Below are 26086 nucleotides of genomic sequence, written 5' to 3' on the forward strand. Positions count from 1 at the left end.
GCTACGCTGCACTGAGCCAATCCGAGGGCGCTGATGCGCGGAGAGGCGGGGCCCGAGCTGCCGGGCGGCCGCTGGGTCCTAGGTTCAAAAGGATTAAAGCCGGGATGAACCGCGGCAGTGGCAGTGAGATCTGAGCGGGACTCGGGGGTGGAGAAAGCCGAAGGCCTGCATGAGCTGTGAAAACTTGACCTCTTAAGTGCCTAGCCGCAGGCGCTAGGATCGAAGCTGAGCCTTCAAAAGTCCCAACGCAGGACCTTCGGTTAGCAAAAAGACTAAACTGCACGCACAAAGAGGAAATGTGTTCTCTCTATCCCCTTCCCTCCCTAATTTCTTTGAGGCCTTAAGTTCTCTCCCGACTCCACTCACATCGTGGAGTCGAACTGGAGCTGAGGAATTTAAACTAGCAATTTCCTTCCCCATTTCACGGTGAAGTGGGGTTAAAACTTGAGGTGGATAGAAAAAGCCTTTCACCGGACTTGTCATCTCCGAGGCGACCAGAGGTATCTAAAGAATGTGGCCAGCAGGGGGACCCCGCTGCCCAAAACTTTGGAATAGTTCAGAGAGCCCCAAAGGAGTAATACCAGAGATTGTAATGCTAATTTTTTTTTTTAATCTTTATTGTTGATAAAGATTTTTTTAAAAAAATCTCCAGCTCGCCCCGGCCCCCGCCCCAGGCTTTTACCACCCTATTGTCTGTGTCCGCGGGTTATGCATATATGCATACAAGGTTTTTACTTCAACACTTAAAAAGCCTTAATATGTACCAGGTAGTTTTGCAAATTCTAAACTAAGGCACATTGAGGTAAATTCTCCAAGGGCACACACACATTGGCAGCTTTGCCCCTAGACCGTTGGAAACTGTCAACTATATAAAAACTCATTAACTTCAGTCTCTTAAGGACTGATGATACACCACAGCGTGTAAGTACCTGGTAAACATGTACAGATGGTCTGTGTGCTTGAAGAGGTGGAGGTGAAAATACATGGAAAAAACTCTCTCACCAGTCTATTGTGCCATGTCATTATTCCTCAAAGTGTGGTCCCCAGAACACAATTCATCTCATTTTTAACTCTTGTTCTTTTCAACCAGAGCAACACTTTTCTGACAAACAGTGGACCTCTGAAACAGGCTTGGCAGCAAGTTCAGTGCGTACTACTCATCTTTTTTAAACAGACCGAAAAAACCCTATAGCAGAATTAGCTCAGGTGAGTAACAGGTTCTTTGATTCATGTAATCTTCACAACTCTGAGAGGTAATATTTGCATTTTACAATAGAGGAAACTGAAAGTTAGACAAATAAATTGCCCAAATCTAGTTGGCTAATGAGTAATGGAACCAGGACCCTAACCCGAGTCTCACTGCTTCCAAAGCTCAAGCTTTTAGCCAAGATTAGCACTTAAAGCAGTAATTTGAGCTCGGTATTGTGTGTATTGTGCCACAATCTTCAGCAGATGACACGGTGGTGAAGAGAGCAAGGCTCTCTTAAGAGCCCGTTTAAAGCAAGTTAAGAAGCTGGACTTTCACAATGGAAGACCACTCTGCCTCTACAAGCCGACAGACATCAAGCAAGTTACTAAATTTCTCTGAGCTGCAATTACATCCATACACCAAATGGGGTTAATACTGGTACCTATGCCTCATGGGGTTATGAGAGGAAATAGATTAAAAAGCAGAACTGTACCTAACACGTAGCAAACCAATATAAAATATGCTAGAAATGCCAAGCTCTTAAAAAAGTCTAAATAGCCAATAAATACCAAAATACAATTTAGCAATCATAGCTTTTCGTGGGTATTTACAAAGACTAAACCCCATATCTCCATTAAGACTTCATTACATGTTCCACAGAATCCCCACAGCAGTGTGCTACAGCTATATTATTCTTCTAATGATTGTTTATAAGGGAGAAATAATTCTCAAATTGTGCCTTTTAAGCCTCTAACCTACACCATCAGTAAGGTAGCTCTTTCCTCTGTCACTTATTCTAGAATTTATTCAACAAATATTTTCTTCTTCAGACCTTTATAAGACCTAGGTACTCCTAGGATTAATGAATAAGAAATGAGTAACAAGATAATTTAAATTTAATTTAAAGCTAGAAAATCAGTTGACACAGGAAGGAACTGGTCTTACCTCAAGATTCCCTTATTCCCAATTCTTAGTAAAACCTAATTTGCAGCTTCCTGAAGAATGCTATTGCCTGGAATCTAAAACAGTAAGTTGAAAGTAGTAGCCAGTCATTTGTTTAGTAGTTACCAAGTGACTACTACACTACATGCCAAGCCTAGTAGCATCAGAGGATACAGCAATGAAAAAGAAAGAGAAAACAAAAAAACAAGAATCCCTGCCCTCGTGGAGTTTACATTGTAGCGGGCGAAATAGACAAGTACAAAAAAAAGTAATAATGTAGGATGTCAGATGGTGATATGTGCTATTTCCTCAGCTTAAAATAGATACATCTGGGTGTATAATATGACTGACTAGACAAGGAATTTTGGTAGGCACAATTACCCTTCCATTCTTACTTTTAACTTCGGCCAACTTCTCTGACTTCTGACCATAGATTAGAGGTGATTGGTTTTTCCTGTTGTATAATTTCCACATCTGTAACGTCAGGTAGATTATCAGATTTTGCTGTTGTATTGACTACTACCCAATATTGTCAACCAGGCACATTCCTTCACAGCAGATGAGGGTGTGTTCATTGGTACAACTTTTCTGGAGGACCCAACAGCAATCCTAAAATCTTTACGGCCTCTAAAAGAACTTTCAGTTCTCTTTTCTATCCAAATGCTTGTTTCTCCCCGACAGTGGTTCTCAGATTTTGGTTGGCATTAGAAGTACCTGGAGGGCTTAGTGAAAACATAAAGGCTCAGGCCCTACTTATCTCCAGTGAGCCTGAGCCTCAATGGTGATTGTTTCACAGACTAAAGTTTGAAAAGCACTACCCTAGACCCATGGTCGGCAAACTGCAGCTCGGGAGCCACATGCGGCTCTTTGGCCCCTTGAGTGTGGCTCTTCCACAAAATACCATGGCCTGAGCGAGTCTATTTTGAAGAAGTGGCGTTAGAAGAAGTTTAAGTTTAAAAAATTTGGCTCTCAAAAGAAATTTCAATCGTTGTACTGTTGATATTTGGCTCTGTTGACTAATGAGTTTGCCGACCACTGGCCTAGACCTTCACCCAGCCAACCTCTTTCAGACCTTGGCTCAGATGTCACTGCCTCAACAAGTGGTCTCTAAACATTAACCAATCCATGTCTGGCTGAGGCACCATCCTCCACAATCCCCCGAGGGCCATCTATAAATTAGCCAGTCCCATCTTTCTCTGTTGCAAGGCAGATTCCAAGAGAACAGGAAGTGTCTACCTTTTTACCAGAATATCCCTAGTACCTAACACAGTGCCTGACTCACTGAATAAGCCACAAAAATATACCCACCCATTGTGAACCAGCAGTCTAGGAAATCATTCTAAGGAAATAGTCAAGAAAGTACTCAAATATCTAGCCAAAAAGATAAAGCAGAGCTAGGTTTATCATGCCAAGAAATTGGAATCAAATGTTCATAATACAGGGGCTAAACTAAAATGATGCTTTCAATAAAAATGGTGTATTCAACAAATGCAAGTAGAAACTTTTTAAAAAATAATAGAACCTATAGAGACTCGAGACATTATTAGCCAACTGCAATGAATGAAACATGAATTCTGATTTGAAGAACCTATTTTAAAAAAAACACACACATTTGGGACAATCGTGAAAATGTGAATACGGACTATAGTTTTCTAGTTTAAAGAAGTGTGGTATGCCCTGGCTGGTGTTTCTCAATGGTTAGAGCACCAGCCCACAAACAAAAGGCTGCAGGTTCCATCCCACCCGGTCAAGTGCAGGAGGCAATCAATCGATGTGCCTCTCTCCATCTCTCTCCCCGCTCCCTCCCTTCCACTCTCTCTCTAAAATAATAAATAAATGTAGTATTATGCTTGGCCTTTTTTTTTTTTTTTAACAGTTCTTCTTTTAGAGATACATACTGAATAATTTCCTGGTTCAATGGCAGGGATTTGGTTTTTAAAAATCTGGGTAAGAGAAAAAAATGGGTGGGAGTACAAATAAAACAATGTCAGTCATGAGGTAATAGCTACTACTGAAGTTATTCTACTTTTTATATGTTTGAATTTTTCCATAATAAACTATTTTTAAATCCTCCTCAAAGTGATGTAGAATATTTACGGACTTAAAATTTTGTATCCCATTTATTAACCAAAAGAAAAAGGTAACAAAACAGTATGATCCCATTGTATATAAATGCATATACCCAAAGGTCTATAAAGACATATGCCAAGGAAGTAAGTTTCCCCTCAGTACTCTCCAACAGAACTTACTATGATGCTGGGCATGTTATATTATCTGCCATGTTCAAAACAGTAGCCACAAGCCCGGCCGGTGTGGGTCAGTGGTTGAGTGTCAACCTATGAACCAGGAGGTCACTGTCAGGGCACATGCCTGGGTCTCAGGCTAGATCCCCAGTAGAGGGTGTGCAAGAGGCAGCTGAACAATGATTCTCTCTCATCATTGATGCTTCTCTCTCTCTTCCTCTCCCTCTCCCTTCCTTTCTGAATAAAAAACAACAAACAGTAGCCACAAGGCAGTGCAACTGATAAACTCTTAACTTTGCGTAATTTTAATTAATTTAAATTTCAATGGCCACAGTGGACGCCACACTGGACAGCATGGGCAGATAATGGAATTACGGATGATTATCTTCTTTTTTACTTACTGCAATTTAAAAATTTTTCTACAATGAAAAAGCATTGTTTTGCAATAATGAAAAAGCAGGCTCTGTTTTCATTTAAAACATTTACTGACTAGTGTGGATTCTCTTCTTCATAGAACTATTTTTAAAATGAAATGAAGTGGAATAAAGCAAGATACATAGAAGTTTTGTGTTTGCTTTCAATTAGCTTTGAAAGGCAAAAGCAGGCAATTCACCTCCAGATCTGTTCTTTCAATCCCTCCATTCCTTCTGTCTCAATCCATATAAAAACATGTTTTTGTTTACTAAAAGGACTGAGTGTGAATGTGTTGTGTAGATTAGAAACTTCAACATATATGTCAATCATAATGGAAAGGGAAAAAAAAGCTAGGGCCCCAAAAAAGCCTTTGTGATTTTTATCTAATGACTTGGGAGCCATACTGTGATCAGACGGAAGAGAATGTTTAAAAGATCAAAATGGATTTTTTTATTGAAGCAATCAGGAAATGGGAACAATCTGATGGATCTGACAGGGTTGGAAAGGAATATAGGACCTTAAACATGACAGTTGTTAACAGATAAGTCTGAAGTTGTAGTTTACAATAAAGTGAAAATGTGAGCATGAAAGAACTATGCCAGAGGTGAAATTTTTATTGACTTATAATTTTTTCAGTATACAAAGTATTTAATCAAGTGTAATATTTACAATTCTTACATAATGTACATTTTAGAATAACTATAAAGATAATGTACTTTGTTTCATTTACAATGACAAACTACAGTAAAACTACATTCATGAATTAGATACAAATCCTCTACATACTAATAAAAAGTAAATGATGTATTGGTTATACATTCTTTAAAATAGACCCTTTCACAGATAGCAAGAAATATTATATGTAATAAGTCTTTATGCCTGGAATGATCCAAAATACCACAAAGCACAAGTAAACACATACAGAAAAGTAGCTCATCGTTTCCAAAAGTTAACCTTTAGCCTTTGTGTAAAATAAATGATGTCAGCACTCTTTATAATGTAGCAAGCTTTCCCTGTTTAAAATTAACACCAAAAAGGTGGGGAAGGGTGTCGAGGAAAAAATTTAAAAATCTAGAATATAAAATAGTGAAAAGACCAATATAGAGAAAAGCTTATTTAATCAAACCTTGCTTCTCCCCTCCACCATTATCTCATTTTAAGTAAATAAATGTATGTAAACAGAAAAGGATATCCACAAAATTATATTTGCAGATGTCAGGATTCAACCAAATTGAATCCAAGCCCCTTTTAGTTATCTTTCATCAAGAAATTTATAAGTACAGGCATACCTCAGAGATACTGTGGGTTCATTTCCAGACCACCACAATAAAGCAAGTATCGTCATAAAGTAAATCATAATCTTTTTGCTGGTGGAGGGTCTTGCCTTTAATTTGTAAAGACACAATATCTGTAAATGCAATAAAGCAAAGCACATTAAAATGAGCTATGCCTGTATATAGTAAATTAAAATTACCTTTGCAATATTTCGCTTTCATTAATGCTTGTTATTGCAAAAATGTAAATTTTCCTATAATTTAATGTTGTCAGATCCTAATCTATTCCTTCAAGGTAATTATATAGCCAGGTTCTCTGGAATATTTGGGGCTTTTATCAAAACCCAAGGAAAGCTGGCAGTCATTATCAGATGTTGCTGCTTTACAATGATTTCAAATCAATTCATGATACAAATAAAGTGCCTCCAACTATTAAAGACAGAAAGGGGGCTCTGGTGTCATCTATGCCACCAACCAGCAAACCAGTGACCCCCTCTGTATAACAAGAGTGAACCAGATCAAAGAAGAGACAATGTTGGCTCTCGCAGAGTAAATACCATAGACGTCCTACTGTGAAATCAGGTGAGATAAAGTAATGTTGAAGTACGTTGTGAACAGCAGAACAGTATACAGAGGGATCCTGTTATTGTTTCACTCTGCCTCATCGCATTGGTTTATTTGTGAGGAGCTCTGAATCCACAAAGAAGAGTAACTACTAGTCAGTGCTCTTTCCACTATGCAGGTCTGAAGTCATTCTGGACAAACAATTCTATAAAAACATCATTTTTCCAGCTCGTGTCCACAGTCAAAGGTGCTAACAAACAGAAAAGTTAATTTGACAATCTAAGACTGATATGGAAATGTCTCATTATTCAAAATGGGTAGTAAATTTAGTCTTAAATGCAATTTGGTTGATTGTGACCATACTTTACATTTATAAAATTACATATCTAAAATACTGCTTAACACATCACAAACTTGAGTTGTCCAGATTGTAAAGGTATATATTTTTGTGGGATTTTTCTTTTTCAAAATGCACTCATGAAGAACCAAAGCACATATTCCAAATTAAATCTATACATTTTGAGAAACAAACACCAAAGTTCATTTGGAATTTTGGAATTCAAGGGTCTGTGATTCATAAAACCAAATACTAAAGCTATATAGATGTTATAATTTAAAAGAATATACACTGTATACAACAAGTACACAGAATAGATGTTGGAAAAATTAAAAAGCAATTTAATGCTATATTTTAGTTAAAGCTAAGAAAAACATGACTTTTTTTCTCCTTTTACAAAGAGATTTTTCTTTCACAAGGACCAACCGCAAAAATGTATCTTGAAAAGGACAAATTTCAAATATAAAAATGCTCTATATTACTCTATAAGTCAGCTTTTCCTTTGAAAGTTACAATATGATGAAAGCATAATTTTGCAACATTCAAGTAACCTTTGAAAAAGATTTATTACATCAATAAGTTTGTCCAGGTTTTAGGAAATCAACCCAACAATGAAGAACTAAAATTTCTATTAACTAAGAATCTTTTGGTGATTAAAAAAAATTGTTAAGGGCTTCTTTTTGCTGCATAAAATGGAATAAAACTGAAGGACTGAGTTATATCTACCTGTACAACCATTGTATGTATGTTAAAGTACTGGACAATAACCAGGTATCTAAGGAATATAACTGCATTTATGAGCCAATGGGAGAAACATACTCTCTAGCTAATAATTAAATTACATATGTGTGTATAACAGCTAGGCTAGCAAAGCAAAACAAAACCACTTCTGAACCACTAACATTATCTGGGAAACTGAAGAAAAGACATACTCTTGAGGCAGGCAGGACCAGTCAGCTCCCACTCGATGCAAACATGCTTAACTGAATGACACTGGGTACGACACACAGAAGAAAAATCAATGCTCCCATCCACTAGCAAAAAAAAAAAGAGATTTTTGTCTAAACTCTTAGGACATAGTAACCCAAAGATGGCCTTAGTCTGGATTCAATTTTTATCTATAAAATAGCCCTTTAAACAGGCTCTTTTCCTTTCTGTGGGTCCTAAAGTAGGCTCCTCTTCCAACTACTAAAGCCTTATGTTTTACCAAAGAATGGGTACCATTTTTCCAAACTACTCAATATCTACTAAAATTAAGTAGAATTAAAGTAGTAAAAATGTGTGAGTTTTCAAATCTATACATTAGGAAGTCACCAGATTTAGTATTCTCCCTTTCTTAAAAAAAAAAAAAAATCAGAATTTCTGTGAATCTTGCTGGAAACGATTTAGTTTTTCTGGATTATTGGATGCCATCTGAGAAAAATCACGAAAAATGTCTTGGTAAGTTTCATCACCTGCATGAAAGTAAAATTAGGACACTTTAAAAAGGTATATAATAAAAGTATTAATAAACAATATTCATTCTTATACGTAGTAACTACTTTATAATTCATTATATTAAAATTTTGCTTAGCTGAGCATTTTTGAAAGAAAAAAGATGAACTAAATGTAAGTGCTAGAAAAGCATATAGTGAAAGAAGAAAGGAAACTATACCTGAAAAAAGCACCTCAAATGCAGCCATAGAGGAAAGTTCAGAGTTAGAAAAGAGCAAAGATGCAAGTATTTTAAAGCAATGTGCAGAAATACATTTATTCATACATGGGAAATAAAAGTCAGTATAAGTGAGGTATAGTAAACAAGGCATTCTTTAAATAAATATTTCCCTTGATCAAGACCAAAAGGAAAGACAAAAAAAAACAAAACACAACACTAACTGTTTCTGATGGATGCAAGTTATTAACCAGACAAAGCTGGTAATCAGGTGGGGGGGGGGGGGAGCCTACTTTAATATTATCTTTTAAAAGGCATTTTAATTTAAATAGCATGTGAAAAAGAAATTCTTTACTCTAACTTTAATGCTTAACTAAAACTAATACACTAATCCCCTGCTTACTAAGCTTATAAAGTGATAAAGCCTAGAAAATGACTACAAAAATCATAATTTCACATGTAGTCAGAAGTTTTTTATTTACTGTAGGTCATTTGAGCAAGAATGCTATGACAAAAATGGGAATACCAAAAACATGTTAAATTAGAGTAACAGACATATGTATATACATACAAATATGCTTGTAGAGAAAAAGATTATACATGCTGGTATTATAGCTGATTGAATACTATATTTCTTGCCATGAGAAATTAAACATATGCACACATACAGATTACTCTTCAAATAAAAGATTTGTATAAAATAAAATCTTATTTTCAAGATGAGTAATCCATCAGGATTGCTTCCTATTAAACATCAGCTTTATACAGAAGCTTGGCATAGTTCTGTTTTCAAGATTTAGACTGTCAAACACTATTTTACATGACTATTGTTGCAACATGGTTTTATAATTATTTCCCAGAATATACCTTGCATCCATCTTATTACAAACTCAATTGCTACAATTGTTGTTAATAGTGCAGTAAGTTTTGTCAAGTTTTGAAAAGAGATTTTTTGAGGCAATAGATGTCATACCAAAAGCTAGAGGATTAGAAAAAGTTTGGGAAGGGAACAAAGATCTAGTAAAAAGGTCTAATAGCATAACCCAAAAAGTTTTTAATACTTTCAATATTTTTTTCACTTTTAATATTTAATCTATGTAAAAAGCAAGTAATTAAAATCTCTATATAGTTTTCATTTAACCCTGGAAATTTCTCATGACCTGAATCAATCACTCTACTTTAAAAAGAAAAAAGTAAGGAGAGAATCTTAATAGGGTTGGCTAAGAGCAACATTCTTAACTCATTGTCATTAAAAAAACAAAAATAAAGATTGATATGCTGGAACAATTGGTAAGACAATTCAATTATACCCATGATTTCTTAAAAGTTACTCCCACATTGAAAGACAAACTACAATCTATTCCCATTTTTAGCCATTCTAAAAGATATAAAATAATACAAGAAGAGACCAACATTAAATATCAAATAAGAAACCATACAAAATATTTAAAATTTTTTCTTATTCTTAGATGTTGAATTAAAATATTTAAAATATTTATTGTAAACATTATAAATATTTTTAAAATACTATTTAAACTGGAGAGTCTGGAATTTTACTTTCCAAGAAAGTGTAAAGTGCAGATTATAATATAAAAATACCACACTGATTTTACCATTCAACACCAGAAGTAACTTAAAAGGCACACATTATACATTCAAGAAGAAATAGGAAGAAGGATTAGCAGAGACACCAATGCCAAATAGTTTACAGATAGCACCAGATGAGCATTCTTAGTATTAAAACAGTACAATGGCGATATATGGCTTCTACTATTAGCAATGCATATTTTGTATAGCAAGCTGTGAATTTTTTTCTTTTTGTGGTTTTCCAGTTTTCGTTTTAAAATTATCTAGTACCTATTACACAAGTACATTTTAGTAGAACCATTGTACCATGCAAAACAAATTATAAACTCTTTTATTCACTGAATTAAATGCTTCTTTGAGGGAAAAGTTGTTGGTGCTACACACTAATCATTTGTTTCACTTACTGAGTACATTTTAAAAGAGTTACTACAATACGGAAGGAAGTCTCACCTTCACACACACACAAAACTTTTTATTAACATTCAGTTTCTAATAAAATACTAAATAATGGACTATCAATATATCTTTCTTAGGCTTCAAAATATATGGTCAGAAAACAAACATTACAATAACGACAATGACTAAGTTATTTAATATAGTTAACACAAACCGACTTCAATGTGATCCTTTAAAATTTAAATATAATTTTAATCATTTAGAATTTCTCCCAAGGCAACTATAACTTGTCTACACTAGAATATATAAACAATAAGCCAGAATATGATGCCCTGGAAAGTTTACAGAAGTACATTTAACAGTTTATTATTAATGGTAAACAACTAATCACCCAATATTTTTAATGCTAAGTTATATCCTTTAAATTACTTAATCGCACTGTATTAGTATTTCTCTTCAGAAAGTTAACTCTTCTATATGCCTGGACAGTTCTGAGTTTTTAAAATGTGGACTGCTGTTTCCACTGGTAGTTTAAAATAGTTTTTGATTTTTGGTATTCAGAATAGACACTGCAACAGCAGTTATAATGATCCAAGATTTTGTTGATTTTGCTCTTGAGCAAAGAGATGGCAGCATGTGAAACTCCACCCCCAACTAATCTTGCCCCTTCTGGGTTAATTACAGCCTTCCTTTATAACTGATTAGATCAGACATAAGCCTTTGTCAGTAACATACTCACATAACCAGTAGCGGTTAACTAAAGCAGTGATTTTCAACCGACTAAGAAACTGCCAACAATCAAGAGGAATCCTAGGACCAGAAAGTGGATGGTGGGAATCATCACACTGGTTTCCAACAATTCAGAGCAGGGCAGGATATCTCACTCTCCACCCCACCCCAATTGTCCTAAGAGTTGCAGTAACTGATAAGGGTTAGATAAATCTTCCCTTCAGGAAACATGTGCTCTTAAACCTTGCAAAAAATCGGGAGTCTGAGATCAGGGTTGTGGAAAGAAAATTCAGAATTGGAGTCTCCTAGAAATAGGTCCATGATTCCCAAAGACAATATCTGAGTCTTTTAAATGGTAGGGTTCTTCATTATCAAAAGACTGAAACTAACTGCATTTTAAAATTATCCAGAATTGTGAGATTTTCTTTCTTATGGTAGGCAGCAAAAAAAAAAAAAAAAAAGTATCTAGATAATAGAACCAATCAAAATCTATGAGAAAAATTTACAGTGATAGGCAAAGGGGGGAAAAAGACCTGTTGCCTAAGCAAATATATCTGCTCTCCAAAGACTCACAGGGAAAAGAAGCCAGAGAGCCATTGCTGTGCCATTTCACCATGTCACTGTATAAGTATAAAACTGTTCTGCTTTAAATATCAGACTCTGAATAAACCTAATTAGAAAAATCTAATTAGCAAGATGATCCTCAAATAGATAAAAATTTCATTTTATTCTGTATTTCCAGAATTCTGATCTATTTTTAATCTCTAAACTGAAATTTGAGATTAAAAGTTTGTTTTTTAAAGAGATTTTTTTCAAATTTTCATTCAAATAAATTGCAAAAATCTATTTTTCTTTGAATGAATGGAAAGTATATACTCATAAACTTATACATAAAACGACAGTGAAAGAGACATATGAATGCTCCTAAATGGTGGCGAAAGCCCAAGCAATTCAGGTGAAACCAGAAGTTGCAAGAGCATAGAGGCCCTGTCCTTTCAAGCTTCCCAACTCCAGAGAAAAGTCAACCACTGACCTTCTGACTAATCAGTTGGGTGTAACTTCATCAGCAAACACCTTAAGGAAAGAGCAGCTGACCAAATGTTTAAGTTTAAAATTTCAGGAAAAAAAAAAGTTTAACTTAAAATCTTGAAGATCACTCTTATCTCACAAATATCGATCATGGCCTTTGAATAATATTTTTTATTTTAAAGTGCTTAAACACAAAGGCCTCAAAAATGGCCTAGTAATACCATCACTTAAGTATATGTTACAAAATAATAACATTTAAAATCTAACATTCAAGTTTAAAACAAATGGTGAAATTCAGAATTAACACTGAGACTTCACCCTTAATCAGCTTTCTTACATCTTGGTATATCATGAATCAGTAGTATTGTTTGATCCATGGGATTAAAGTAGGACACCCTAGATTAGAAGTATCTAGATGTTCTCTATTCTCAAAGTTCTTACTTGTTCCCTGTTAAATTAGACCAAAAATAAGTAGTAAATCCAGTCCTCTGAGAAAAGAATGGCCCCATATTTCTATTAATTATATATTAATCTGGTTAAAAGTAAATGGCTGAAGCTAGCACAAAGTACAGAAATTTCAAAACAAATTTAAACAAGAATAGATATTATCAAACTGCTTTTTAAATAATATATTAATATTCATTAAAAAATAAAATATACCGAACAATTTCAATTATTTTAGTCATTAATTCCAAAACTTTCTTACTAGTATGTATATGAATTTAAAACAGATATGTTAATAATTCATATACTCAAATTCATAAAATTGCAGATCTAATTATTTGATATGTTCATCAAAGAGAGGAATCTGATCACATTTCTTCCTTTTCTTAACATCTTGATTCAAGGGTGAAAATAACTCAAAATGAGACTTGAGCTGATACTGAATTAGATTTATCTAATATGAATAAGTCTACTTTGCCATCAGGTTCTCAAAATATTGTTCAAAAAACTTCCATTTATCTAACAGATATTTTACGTTATAAGATAAAATGATACCTTTCCTCTATACCTTTTAAACTAACTCCACTCCCATTATGTACTTCTTAACCTTCTGGTAAATTTTATTTTAAACTTTCAACTCATGTTTATATCAAAGTATAAAACTCCTAAATTCATTTTCTAGGTATTTTCCATTCCGACTTTTTATTTGCCAAGCATAGGTGATTTGTTTTTTTCCCTGAACACAATTTATAGAAATTCCCTGAATTAACAAAAAGAAAGCCATTTTGTTATATTCAGTTGACAGAGAACTTCAAAAAGAAAATTATTATTGTGCTGCTGTAAGTGTATAAAGATACATTATCATTCCATTTACTTCACTGGAATGTATATGGAAGACATCTGTACAGCAGAAAAAGAAGTCAGCAGCCAGAGTTCAAAACAGCAAGTAAATGTGTACTCTAATAGGAATAGTTATGGATATTTAAAGGCCCAGGAGTGGACCACCCCCAAGAATTCAATAGGTACAGTACATATTTAACAACTCACAATTTACAAGTTATAAAAACTCTATAATATTAAGTTAGTTTACTAAAGAACTATCAGTCCTCCAATTGTAAACTTATAAATTCTTGAATGCATTTCTTATACTGCATTTCGGTATGGTTATTAGTAGAATATTGACCTGGCTGTCCATAAAGTCCTTCTGACTCCCGCATCTCTTCATTCATTCTTGCTAAACGTAACCTAAAATTAAATAAAAGCATTTTTAGATAAAGTTATACAAGATAAATATTCATAAAGTAATGAACTGTATAAGCAGATAAAACGTGTACTAATGTAATTTTTTTCTTTACCAATATTTGCCACTAAATTAATTGTCTTTTATTCTATCAGACCCAGCCAGCATCCAGATACAAAAATAATTGTATTTCACTTTATACAATTCTCATGAGAAGACAATGAAGGTGCATTTCAGCTCTGTTAAAGCAGGATTCTTGCAGCACCTTCAGCAACTTGCTTCCTCCAGACTCCAGAGAATTCCTGGCTTCCATAGCAACCTATCAAACTTTAACCACCAACTGCTGGAATTAATGCTAGAGTATGGAAGCAATAGCCTGCCATAAGTTCACTCTGGTTCACTCTGAGGTGAGTAGTTCCAGTCATATAAGCAGTGTCTGTTATTTCTAAATACTGGAAATATATTTTGATATACAAACATTATAATACTGACCACAGGTGACCAAGATTTTCCCAAGGTTACCATATTGGCTATGCATTCTTTTGGGGGATTATTCATCCTGGCAGCAGGAAGACATGTAGCATTGGATTAAGAAGACAAGAATTTTTTCCCATTTTCTTACTAACGTGAAACAACATTTTAAAATATGCAAATGTTGCATTTGGTGCCCCTCTCCTACTTTATATTACTCTTCTGTTCTTCAAGCCACCAAATACTCATTGCCTTCCCAGATTTCTAACACTCTCTTCTAACATGCTCTCTCTGGCAACTGCAGCATCTAACACGGGCTTTTCCTATCTTCAGAGTACCATGAATCCCTTGCATTTCCATTTTCAACCACTGTGTCAATTAATAATAGCAACATAATTTTCCCTTCAGTATTTGAACTTTTCAAAGAGGACATCTATTTTCAAAAATTTTTAAGTGAAACTAAAGTCCTTATACAAAGTAATATGAGAAAATTTAGATAACTTTGAAACAGCTTTCTTTGGGAAGAGGGGCCATTACTATATGAATTGCCTGGGAACCCTGCAAAACCAAGATTTGTTTCTCTATACCCTTTCTGTCTTTTCTTTAATAACTTACCTTTCTCTAATTGTAAATCTACAATGATTTAAATTTCCCTACAATAGCCTCCACAGTAACAATAACTCACTCCTCCAATGTGGAAAGGAAGTTGAGTACAGAGAAAATATGCCTTTTTTTTTTTTTTTTTTTTTTTAGGCAGTGACATATGACAAGCCAAGAATTCTCAGTGGGAACTCAGGAGTTCAAGGCAGTCATGGGATTTTCTCTTTGTAAGTGACAGAGATTTAGTAGTGTGAATGGAACTCTCTCTACTTATATATCAGAGGATCAATCATTCTGGGCCTCAGAATAGAATGAAGAAGTGACTTCATACAATATGCTTGAGATTTCCTACATAATAATGACATGTAAGTAAAAACGCATTTCTTGATTCCAAGTGTAACAATTATCTTTTATCTAATATGAAAATCAAATTAAGACCTCAAAAATCATTCCTTAACAGATCATTTTAAATTGTATTCAAACATTCAAAAACAAGTACTTTTACCATAAAATAGAATATTCTTTTAAAAATAAGTACAAACTAATCCTTAAGTATCACTGCCCAAAACCAATGCAACTACAAAGTTACTAACACCAATGTAGATGTCCCCCCTACTTATAATCCTGAGTCCCAAGGTAGCAGAATAATTGCCTGTTACCATACCAATCCAATCCTCATCCCAATATGTACTAAGAGTTAAAGAATCCATTTTAGAGAAATCACTGGTGTTCTGTTTCTATTGGTCATGAAGGATAACAGAGGTGGCTAAGAACATGGGTTTGAAGGCCAGAATTCTTGGTTTCAAATTCCAGCACTACCACTTACTAGTTTTTCAAATTATCTGTGGCCTGACTTCCTTATAAAATTAGGTTAATAGCAATAATATCTTCCTCACAGTGTTGTGAAAACCAAGATCATGTATGTAAAGTGCTTAATACAGTTATTGTACTTAGAGGAGTATATGGTATATAGTAAATAACTGGCCAGGTTTAAAGTTCATACCTACAAAGGAAACCCCACCCAAGTACTATAGTGGATGGGAAATAACGAAGTAAAAAAAACACACTTACAAGGTCACTATATCAGCATTGGCTGCTTCCACAGCTATACTTAATGGGTCTTTCCCTTCTTCATCAGTGGCATGTTGATTGGCACCTCGTTTTAGGAATAAACATACCTGCCTTTTTAAGCAAATAGCATTTTTGAGATAAAGTCAATAAGAAAGAAATTAGTATTTACCTTAAAAAATAAAAAGCACTACCTAACTTTAAGAAATAATATTTTGATTAGCAAATTCTTATTCATTCTACTAAGAACCTCTAACTCTTTTTGAACACTGACTCTAAGAATAAAAAATTACCATAATCAGCATTTTACAAGTCTATTTAACCTGGTACTATATAGTACAGTAGGATTGTAAATTATGGTCCCTACCCTCAAAGAATATCATAAAAAGATGTACACAGATACATATAAAGTTAAAACAAAACTCAATCAAGGTCATTCATTATTTGGGAAAGAAGGAAGCTAAGGTAATGTTAACATCTATAATAATAAAAGCGCAATATGCTAATTAGACCAGCTGTCCTTCCGGACAAAGCTGGGGCTGCGAGGGAAACCTGGGTTCTGAGTGCCAGAAGAAAACTGGTGCCGGCAGCCGGGGGAAGGAAAGCCTACTCTTGCACAAATTTCGTGCATCGGGCCTCTAGGCATAATATAATACAATAGCAGAGTGGGAATATATCCTCCCACTATACTTCACAAATATTGTAACTTGAAGAAATTGATAAAAATGAAAAAAATATGAAATGAATAAATGGAGTCCATGAAGTAAAATGGGAAGAAGTATGATTGTTTAAGAAGAAAATACAAAGAATGAGTTAAATGCTATAGTTTCTAAGTGTAGAAAAGTTTTTATGATGAAGTTATTGAACTGAATCTCTTTACTGACAGAGGGAACAAAACAAATTATAGAAGATACTATAAATACACAGAAAAAAGAACAGTTTGCTTGTCAAGGTAATAAGAATTGGATAGGCCCGACCAGTGTGGCTCAAAATGGTTGAGTGTCAGCTCATGGTTCGATTCCCAGACGAGGTACATACCCATCCCCAGTGGGGGGTGTGCAGAAGGCAGTGGATGGATGATTCTATCTCATCATTGATATTTCTACCTCTCTCCCTCTCTCCCTTCCTCTTAAATCAATAAACACATTTTAAAAAAATAATTGGATATCTTTGAAATGATTAAAGAACAATCACCCATTCACAAACTTTACAAATAAGGCTAACAATCTGACTACATTTGTGCACTCTAATAGAAAATATGTTTTCATGGTATTACTGTTTTGTGAGTCTAAATATTGCTCCAGAAGTCGCAATATTAATATCACAGACTAAAAATTTACCTTCAAATTTGACTTTGGATATCCTGTAGGAAAACTAAAATGCCCAAAGTTACAAAGTTCCCCCATAAGTGTTTGTTATGTACATAATGTATGTCTACGTGCTTAAATACACACACAGACTTAAAGTTGTCTGACAAAAATCACCATCATTTTACTATTTTAAATACTGAAATTAATCGATATAAATGACAAATGAATTTCAAAGTAAGTTTTGGAATTTTCTTATCTGAAAAGTAAAAGATTTTTTTAAATGAGATTTTTAAAATTTCAAATTCCATCATGACAGTTTAAGTCACAGGAAAGTATAATATTACAAACTCTACCTAATGGCTGTCATCTGAGAAAAAGTTTGTGATCTAGCAAAACACACTACTTTCATTACCAGAATTCTCTTCCATTAAGAAAAAAAAAATTGGATAGCTCTGGCCGGGTAGCTCAGTTCGTTAGAGCATTGTCCTGATAATCCAAGGTTGCGGATTCAATCCCTAGTCAGGGCACATACAACAATCAACCAATGAATGCATAAATAAGTGGAGCAATAAATAAATCTCAATATCTCTCTCGCTCTCTTTCACTCTCTCTCAAAAATCAATTTTAAAAATATTTACAGAAAAAAAAACAACATGAAGTTTACATAAAGTGATACTCAGAAATCACTACCAGCTCCTTCTATTTTCCAACCCATCTCTTAAAGCAAAACATTATTTCAAAGTAATTTTTCAAGAAAAACCTACTTAAATATGTAAGCACTATAGCTTACCCAGTGTGCCCTAAGACGGTGGCATGGTGCAGTGGTCCCCGCCCTTGTACATCTCTTTGGTTTACATTAGCACCATTCTGTAGGAGAAACTCGCACGTCACCAAAGAGCCCTTAGAGGAGAGAAGAAAGCATTGTACAAAAAGCAAAGTATTTCCATTAAAAACAGTGTTTACTTTATTCTAATAGTCTTTCTATTTCATTCTCCTCTAAAGAGAAAATACCCCCCAGCAAAAGCAGAAAAATGACAAATTATATTATTTCTTCCCAAGAATTACTTCTAATAAAGATTCCTTTGCAGTTTGCAATCTAGCAAAACACACTTGCATTACCAGAATTCTCTTCCATTAAGGAAAAAAAAAATCAAATTCACACAATCAAAGTGATGCCCAGAATCACTACTAGCTTCTTCGATTTTCCAACCCATCTTTTAAAACAAAAGATAATTCTAAGGCCATGTTTCAAATGAATTGTGATTTTACATGTTTAACTACTACTGAAAACCTCAAGGTACAAATCCATACCCCTAATACAGCCTGAATAAGTGGTGTTGCTTTGTTTTCCTCTGAATTAGCCCAGTTCACATCTGCACCATGAGCCAAAGCCTCAGCCATTTTAGGAAGATTTTTTTCATATGAAGCCCTATAAAGCTGGAGTCCTGGATTAAGATGTTTAGAGTCAAGAAACACGGAAGAATCTTGCCTTTCTCCCTCTGAAAAGCAAACACAAACACATCATTAAAAACTAGCTCTTGAGGTAGGAAAGAATGGGAAGTTACTATTTCATAGGCACAGCATTTTAGTTTTGTAAGTTAAGTTCTTGGATGGATAATAGTGACAGTGATTCACATCAATGTGAATTAAGACTTAATGCTGATGAATGATTCTCATCATTGATATTTCTATCTCCATCTCCCTTCCCCTCTGAAATCAATAAAAATATATTTTAAAAAAGACTTAATGCCACTGAACTGTACACTTTAATATGGTTAAGATGATAATTTTTACATTATGTGTAATTTGCCACAATTTTTTAAAATGAACTCTTAATTGTATCCCAATGTGAAAGTTGTGGCATAAGAAATGACTAATTTAACAAAGCTGATTAAACATGAGCTGATTTCACAAAGATATTTTATTTCCAATAGACTATCATTCCCCTGTCAACCTCTCTTATAAACACATCAATTAGTATGTCAGCCTTTTGTGTTCTTGCCAGCATCCAATAGGTAGGTTAATTACTCTGTATTAGAATAAAATTAGGTATCCTAATATATAAAAAGCCAGGGGCCATCACGACCGAAACAACCAGATGGACAACCAAACAGCAGGCTGCATAAGGCAACAAGGCCGGCAGAGGGGTTAGCGAGGGACGACCAAACAACTGAACAGCAGGCTGCATGGGGCGACCAGGCCAGCAGGGGGGTTAGTGAGGGATAACCAAACGACTGAACAGCAGGCTGCGTGGTGCAACCAGGCTGGCAGGGGGGACAGTTGGGGGCAACTAGGCTGGCGGGGAGGGGGGAGGGAACAGTTGGGGGAGATCAGGCCAGCAGAGGAGGACAGCTGTGGGCAACCAGGCCGGCGGGGGGTAGGGAGGCAGTTGGGGGCAACCAGGCAGGCAGGCAGGTGAGCAGTTAGGAGCCAGCAGTCCCGGATTGTGAGAGGGATGTCCTAGATTGAAAAGGGTGCAGGCTGGGCTGAGGGGGACCCCCCACTCGTGCACAAATTTCGTGCACCTGGCCTCCAGTATTCCTATAAGCCTGGACTTAAACACTCAAAAGAGGCAGTAAGAATCCCTAAAGAATTTTACTACCAGATGACACCTCACTGTATTCCTAAGATAATCCAATACCATCACAATTTGCAGTATAAGCAATTCAAATAATGTGAAGAACATTTATTACCCTGAATATTCTGCAATACCCAAATCACTAAATATGAAGGAGAAAATATAGCAGTAAAGCACAAAAAAAAACTAAAGAGAGCGAGTTGCTGATCTCTTCCTCCTGATAAGAAAAAAACAGCCACAAAGGAAGATAAGAGTAATAAGACATACAGTCGATGTGAATTAAAAGTTATTCTTAGCTAGCCCTGAATGGTAGCTCAGTTGGTTGGAGTGCTGTCCCAATATGCCAAGATTGTGGGTTCGATCCTGGTCAGGGCACATGTAAGAATCAACCAATGAATGCATGAATAAGTGGAACAACAAAAAATCTCTCTCTCTCTCGTTAATCAATAAAAACATTTTAAAAGGCACTTATATAACATATGAGGTTCAGAAGAATGTACAGCTAGGAGATAACTTCTAAATATAAAAAGAAATAGCCGCTTTTCATTTAATTGTGTTACTCCTTCTTCCAAAAAACTAACCACTTCCTTTAGAAACTATTTAATCAAGACTAGGCATTTAATAATGTATTTTTCAGCAAATAATACCAATTAACCCTGAATTTCACCAAAACTCACCAGGCTCATATAAACTATTGGCTGACACTGTAGAGGGTAAAGATTCTCTTCCATCATCAGAGCTCTGCTGGATTCCACTGTCATTACTTTTGACTGTTTTAAAGAAAAATCAGCTAGTGGTTAAAAAAATGCCATTAAGAAAACAACCTCCCACAAACAACGAAGTTTTAAAATGAACTCTGATACATCAATGGGAACTCAGCCATCACCAGTAGAATACATTTAATACAATTTTAATCCTTTTGAGCACTTAGCTTATCAAAATATGAATCAAGCACAAAAACGGAAAATAAGCTTATTTTCAGAGTTGTAACACATCTCATTACCCCATAATATGTAAGGGGTAGTAAAAAGAATTTATTGTTTGACTGTAAGTAATGTGTAATTCTGAGACAATGGGTAACATCTAGAGAAATGGCCACACTGCACAATGACCACTGGCACAGACTTGGAATGCTCCACAAGAGTAGTACTTACTACTACGTAGTTTTGAAGAGGTATCAAAGTAGGAGAAGAGTGAATCTAGCTCATCAGGACAGAACAGAGACTCCCGCCTGGCCTCGTCGCTATTTACAGCAACCACTGGGGACATGCAAGTTAGCAAAGCACAAAGCAGGCCATAAGAAGGGAAAAGGGCAGGAAAAAAACGTTATTGGGAAAAATTTAGGAGGGAAAAAATAGGAAGGATGTTAGGTGGTTAATCAGATATTTAGGGCTTTCTGCCATGATAGATTTATAATTCCCATCTCCCCTTGTACTTTAAGCAGTTTTATTCCTTAGAATATACACATTACCTAGAAATCTAATTACCAAGACCTATTTAAATTTAATAGTTTTAAAGACATAGAAATCCAATTTTTCCTTAGAATATGTAGAAGAAAACAGGTTTTTAGCACTTAAAAATCTACAATGGCTATTAATTCGGAGATTAAGAAAGGAACATCAGCATATGAAAATACTTATATACGCAAGTAAGTTGTAATACCTGAACTTTGGGGAGATGCTCTGACTTGGTCACCTGGCCCAAGTTTAGGAATGCTTAGCCTCTTTTCTTCGCAACTTTTGGAGATCATCTTTATTTCCTGCTCAGGAGGTGATGATAACATAGAATATTTATCCACAAATTTCCTCTCCACATATTTTGCTTTGATATATGCCTCTTTCTCCTGTCTGGTAAACATAAAAATGTCATGATGTTCTGCTTGGTTTCTGAGCATGACTAACACTGAAAAGAAGCCATTATACATTGACTAATTCAAAGGAAGTCAGTAAATGTAATACTAGTTAAAACAGAATTTGTGACATTATGCCAAGTTTTTCTTCCAAATATTTAATAAGCTATGATTTCATGTTCAAATCATATACAAATAACAAATTAACTTAAAAATCACAAATATTAACATGGCATTCTTTTTCTCTTAATTTCTGTACTCATTCATTTCTATACAGTCCTTTGTGCTTTAATTTTGTTTTTACTCCAATAATGTCACATACTGAACTATCACTATTGATAGTCATAATTTTTCGTAAGACAACTACTTTAAAACACAGCATTTCTAAGTTACAGGGGGGAAAAGATGTCACATTTTAAGCTTTTGATTTCTCATTAATAAAGGCATAATATGCTAATCAGACTGGAGGGAAGCCCGGGTCCCAAGTGCCTGTGGGCGGCCAGAGGGAAGCCAGCCCGGGTCCCGGGGTCCAGAGGGAAGCCGGTGCCGGCAGCCGGGGGAAGGAAGACCTACTCTTGCAGAAAAATTGTGCATTGGGCCTCTAGTAGGATTATAAATGCCAAGTGTGTTCTATACCTTTTCCTGTATATTTTTCAAGTGCTTAGATCTTTGGCTAAAACAGAATATTTCAAGGTCTAATGTAACTCAAAAAGCCATGCTTTAGTAAATAAATAATCTGATTTAAGTGATATTGATTTAGAGAGCAATAACATTAAAATAGTATTGATTATACATAAGAATTTAGTCAAATGTAAAACCCCAACATAGGGTTATGACAAATAAAATTTTAAAGCTAAAAATAATCATAGACTAAAAACATCATCAAAAACCAAAATAAGGCTCTAGCCAGTTTGGCTCAGTGGATAGAGCATTGGCCTGCGGACAGAAGGGTCCCGGGTTCAATTCTGGTCAAGGGCACATGCCTGGGTTGCAGACTCGATCCCCAGTAGGGGGCATGCAGGAGGCAGCCAATCAATGATTCTCTCTCATCATTGATGTTTTTATCTCTCTCTCCCTCTCCCTTCCTCTCTGAAATCAATCCTATCTAATAAAGAGGGAATATGTAAATTGACCATCATGCCATAACAAGATGGCTGTGTCCACAGCAGAGGCAGGGATTCCGTAACACAAGATGGCTGTGCCCACAGTGGAGGCCGAGTTCCCATAAAAGCCTTAATGAGCAATCAGCAGGGATCTGAGGCTGCACCCCCCCCCAAATGGTGGGGCTTGATAGGGGACCTCAGGCCATGCCCCCTACCTGGCAGGGTTTGATGGGGGCCCTCAGGTTGCCAGGCTGGGGACTTCAGGCAGCACCCCCCGCCCCGGCGCCAGGCTGGGGGACCTGAGGCCGGGTCCCCCGCCATGCGGGGCTTGACAGGGGACCTCAAGGTGATTAATAAATATTTGCTTAAGTCTCACAATGTAAAATTATTCATTGTACATAGTAGAAACTTAAACCTTAGATACATTAATGAACAGATTATCTCTTTTTAAATGGAACTTTGGTCTACTTTAACTGCCAAGAGTTTTTACATTCTATGTAGAACTTTAATTTTTAAGATCCTTATCTGGAGACTATAATTGATTGTCTGATCAATAAAAAAATAATTAGCTATGTGTTAGCAGAAACAGTAATGATCTCTTCTAAACAGTCTGTTTCAGTATTACATATCAATTATGGTGAAATAAAATCACAGCTGTATTTCTGACTAGGGAAAAAAAAGATAACATATTAAGACAACTGAAATAGTACCTTTGTCCTGGTTGTGGTTTCTTTATTCCCATCTTTTCTACTTTAGCCTCATAAACTCGATTTATAACATCATTCCCCAACTCACACATAAGCTGTTTGGCAGAAAAACAGAAAAATAAGCTAGAAATTCCTAAAAATATTATAAAAGTCATTAAAGCAAGTACAGCTAATAAATTCCTTTTGCATATTCTGCAACTACTCATCCCACAAAGAAGTTTACTGTTAAAGCAAAATGAAACAAGAGCTGAGAGCAATATCACCATTTGCCATTCTTCAGCAAAATACCTCTCCTAGAGAATTACCACTCCTTCAAGAAAGGGTTTCTCCTCTCCCATCTTCTACTAGTTTCCTATTCCACCATGGCTAGCACAATCCTGTATATTATTCACAATGTCTGGTCAATTAAATGAAAAAAGAAGTCTAAGGCCAGACAGGAAAAGTTTTAAGTAACTCAGAACTGAAGTAAACTATTTCCTTCTTATACTTCATATATAAATATTTCAAAATATTTTGTTTAAAAGATTGTCATGTTTTTTTAATGCATCACAGTTGTGCTTCAACAAATTTTCTAAATTGAATCCACTGAGATCATATCTACACAGAAAGTTGATGCAGAAATTAGATTTCTATCCCTCTTCCCCTTTGAATTAATAACAATTAATAGAATCTATATAAACAGAGCTCTACCTTAGGAGCCAATTTATCACTTTCATTTAGAGGTATATACTGTAATTCCACAAATATTTTACTTTACATAGTTGAGAGGATTACCAGTTTATTTACAGACTAAAATAAAAGCACAAGCACATTAAGAACACAATTTTCAGACAACATAAATGAAAAGTATACTACAACCTTTAAACTAAATGGGTGGAATTAAAAGGAGTATAGTATTAACTTATGAGTTTTGTAAATCATATCAGAAACCCAGATGTGATCTAAAATTATTTATGACATTTTCATAGATATGAATCCTCACACATGGAAAAGGGATGTCTTGGTTTGATGGCTACTACCCTGACAAATGTAAATTTGCAAATGGTCCTATGCTAAACCCAATGGAAACATAATATGCCAATCCATAATGGAGCTTACTATAGCAATATGTCTCATATTTTTATCAAGAATTTATATAATTACAAAATATTAAAATTAAGGCACAAAGCCCAATATATTTTTTGAAAAAGCATAAAAATGTAGGAACACTGGTTTCCTTAAAAAGTGAACTGATGTGGAGTTAAGAATGCTACATAAACTTAGCAATTTTTAAATCTCAATATGAAAATACCAGATTTGTCAAAATAGCCAGAGAAATGTTCCAAAACAACACAGTTCACTGTTAGCATTGAGAAACTCATACATTTGTAAACCAAGATTCTAAATTCCTTTTATATGGAAATATAAAACATTTTAAAGCAAATACTTATTTTACCTTTAAAAGTTCAGGCTCCCATGTGTCTAAAGTTAAAGAACGTACTTTTGAAAAATGAACTCCAAGACTCCTAAGTGGGAAAAGACTTTGTTAATATACAAAACTATCAACCTTGATTTGCTTATTATGCAAATTACTTTTCTCTTACAATGTGGCAGTCTCTAATAAAGCCCCCAACACACATATAAATAGGAATGCATCTTCTGATTTATTTAATACAATGAATGGTAAACCAAAGTCCTCAAAAGCTCTTCACAAGCCAGAATTGTATCCACTTTACAAAGGTAAAAAGATATAAACTAGCAGTCAAATTAGGCAAGTGGAAAAGGCCCTCTAACTAATAGGACATGATAATTTAAATGTATGTTTATCCAAAAGAAGTCTCTCACCCTGGGCAGGCCTACTCACCTGTGAATTCCAGAACACTCAATACACAGGGTGATGCCCAGGTTGATGCTGGCCCACCGTGGGTCTGCCAGGCCACAGTCACAGCAGCTGGCATTGCCAGGGATACACTGGACTCGCTGCAGTGCACTTTCTCCTTTCAATAATTTATCTTTTGACTCATTTCCAGAATCCAGGCTTCCTGTAGATGGAGATGACTTCTTATCCAGCTTCTAAAAGAATGAAAAATTATTTGTTTTTGTCTTTGTTTTAAAAAAGATTGTAATACCATGTTACATACTACAGGCTCCAAACTAAAGTTTCTGATCAATAAATTGAAGCCTATTATGGACCTAAACCAGGCACTGGTAGAGGCATTAGAGATTTAAGAATAGAATGACAGCCCTAGCCCATGTGGCTCAGTTGGTTGGAGCATCGTCTTATACATCAGAAGGTGGCGGGTTCAATTCCTTGTGAGAGCAAATACCAGGTTGCGGGCTGAATCCCTAGTCAGAGTGTGTCCTGGAGGCAACCGATCAATG

The 26086-nt window shown here is 35.3% G+C and overlaps 1 protein-coding gene across 3 annotated transcripts in view; it reads right to left on the reverse strand.

Moving 5' to 3' along the window:
- Positions 1 to 5214: 5214 nt before the first annotated feature.
- ACAP2 (ArfGAP with coiled-coil, ankyrin repeat and PH domains 2) overlaps positions 5215 to 26086 on the reverse strand; it is a 143659-nt gene continuing 122787 nt past the window's right edge. For 2 of the 3 annotated variants that reach the window (XM_054713847.1, XM_054713846.1), the window contains 10 exons: positions 25569 to 25777; positions 25161 to 25230; positions 23729 to 23820; positions 21729 to 21913; positions 20744 to 20836; positions 18800 to 18987; positions 18279 to 18388; positions 16182 to 16292; positions 13983 to 14044; positions 5215 to 7997 (listed from right to left, as the gene is read on the reverse strand). In XM_054713847.1, coding sequence (XP_054569822.1) covers positions 7867 to 7997; positions 13983 to 14044; positions 16182 to 16292; positions 18279 to 18388; positions 18800 to 18987; positions 20744 to 20836; positions 21729 to 21913; positions 23729 to 23820; positions 25161 to 25230; positions 25569 to 25777 — 1251 coding nt within the window. In that variant the 3' untranslated portion in view covers positions 5215 to 7866. Of the gene's footprint in view, positions 8418 to 13982; positions 14045 to 16181; positions 16293 to 18278; positions 18389 to 18799; positions 18988 to 20743; positions 20837 to 21728; positions 21914 to 23728; positions 23821 to 25160; positions 25231 to 25568; positions 25778 to 26086 lie in introns of all 3 variants that reach the window. The other variant, XM_008151617.3, reaches the window with a different exon arrangement.

This window comes from Eptesicus fuscus, chromosome 3 (assembly GCF_027574615.1).
Source record: "Eptesicus fuscus isolate TK198812 chromosome 3, DD_ASM_mEF_20220401, whole genome shotgun sequence".
NCBI classification, from domain to species: Eukaryota; Metazoa; Chordata; class Mammalia; order Chiroptera; family Vespertilionidae; genus Eptesicus; species Eptesicus fuscus.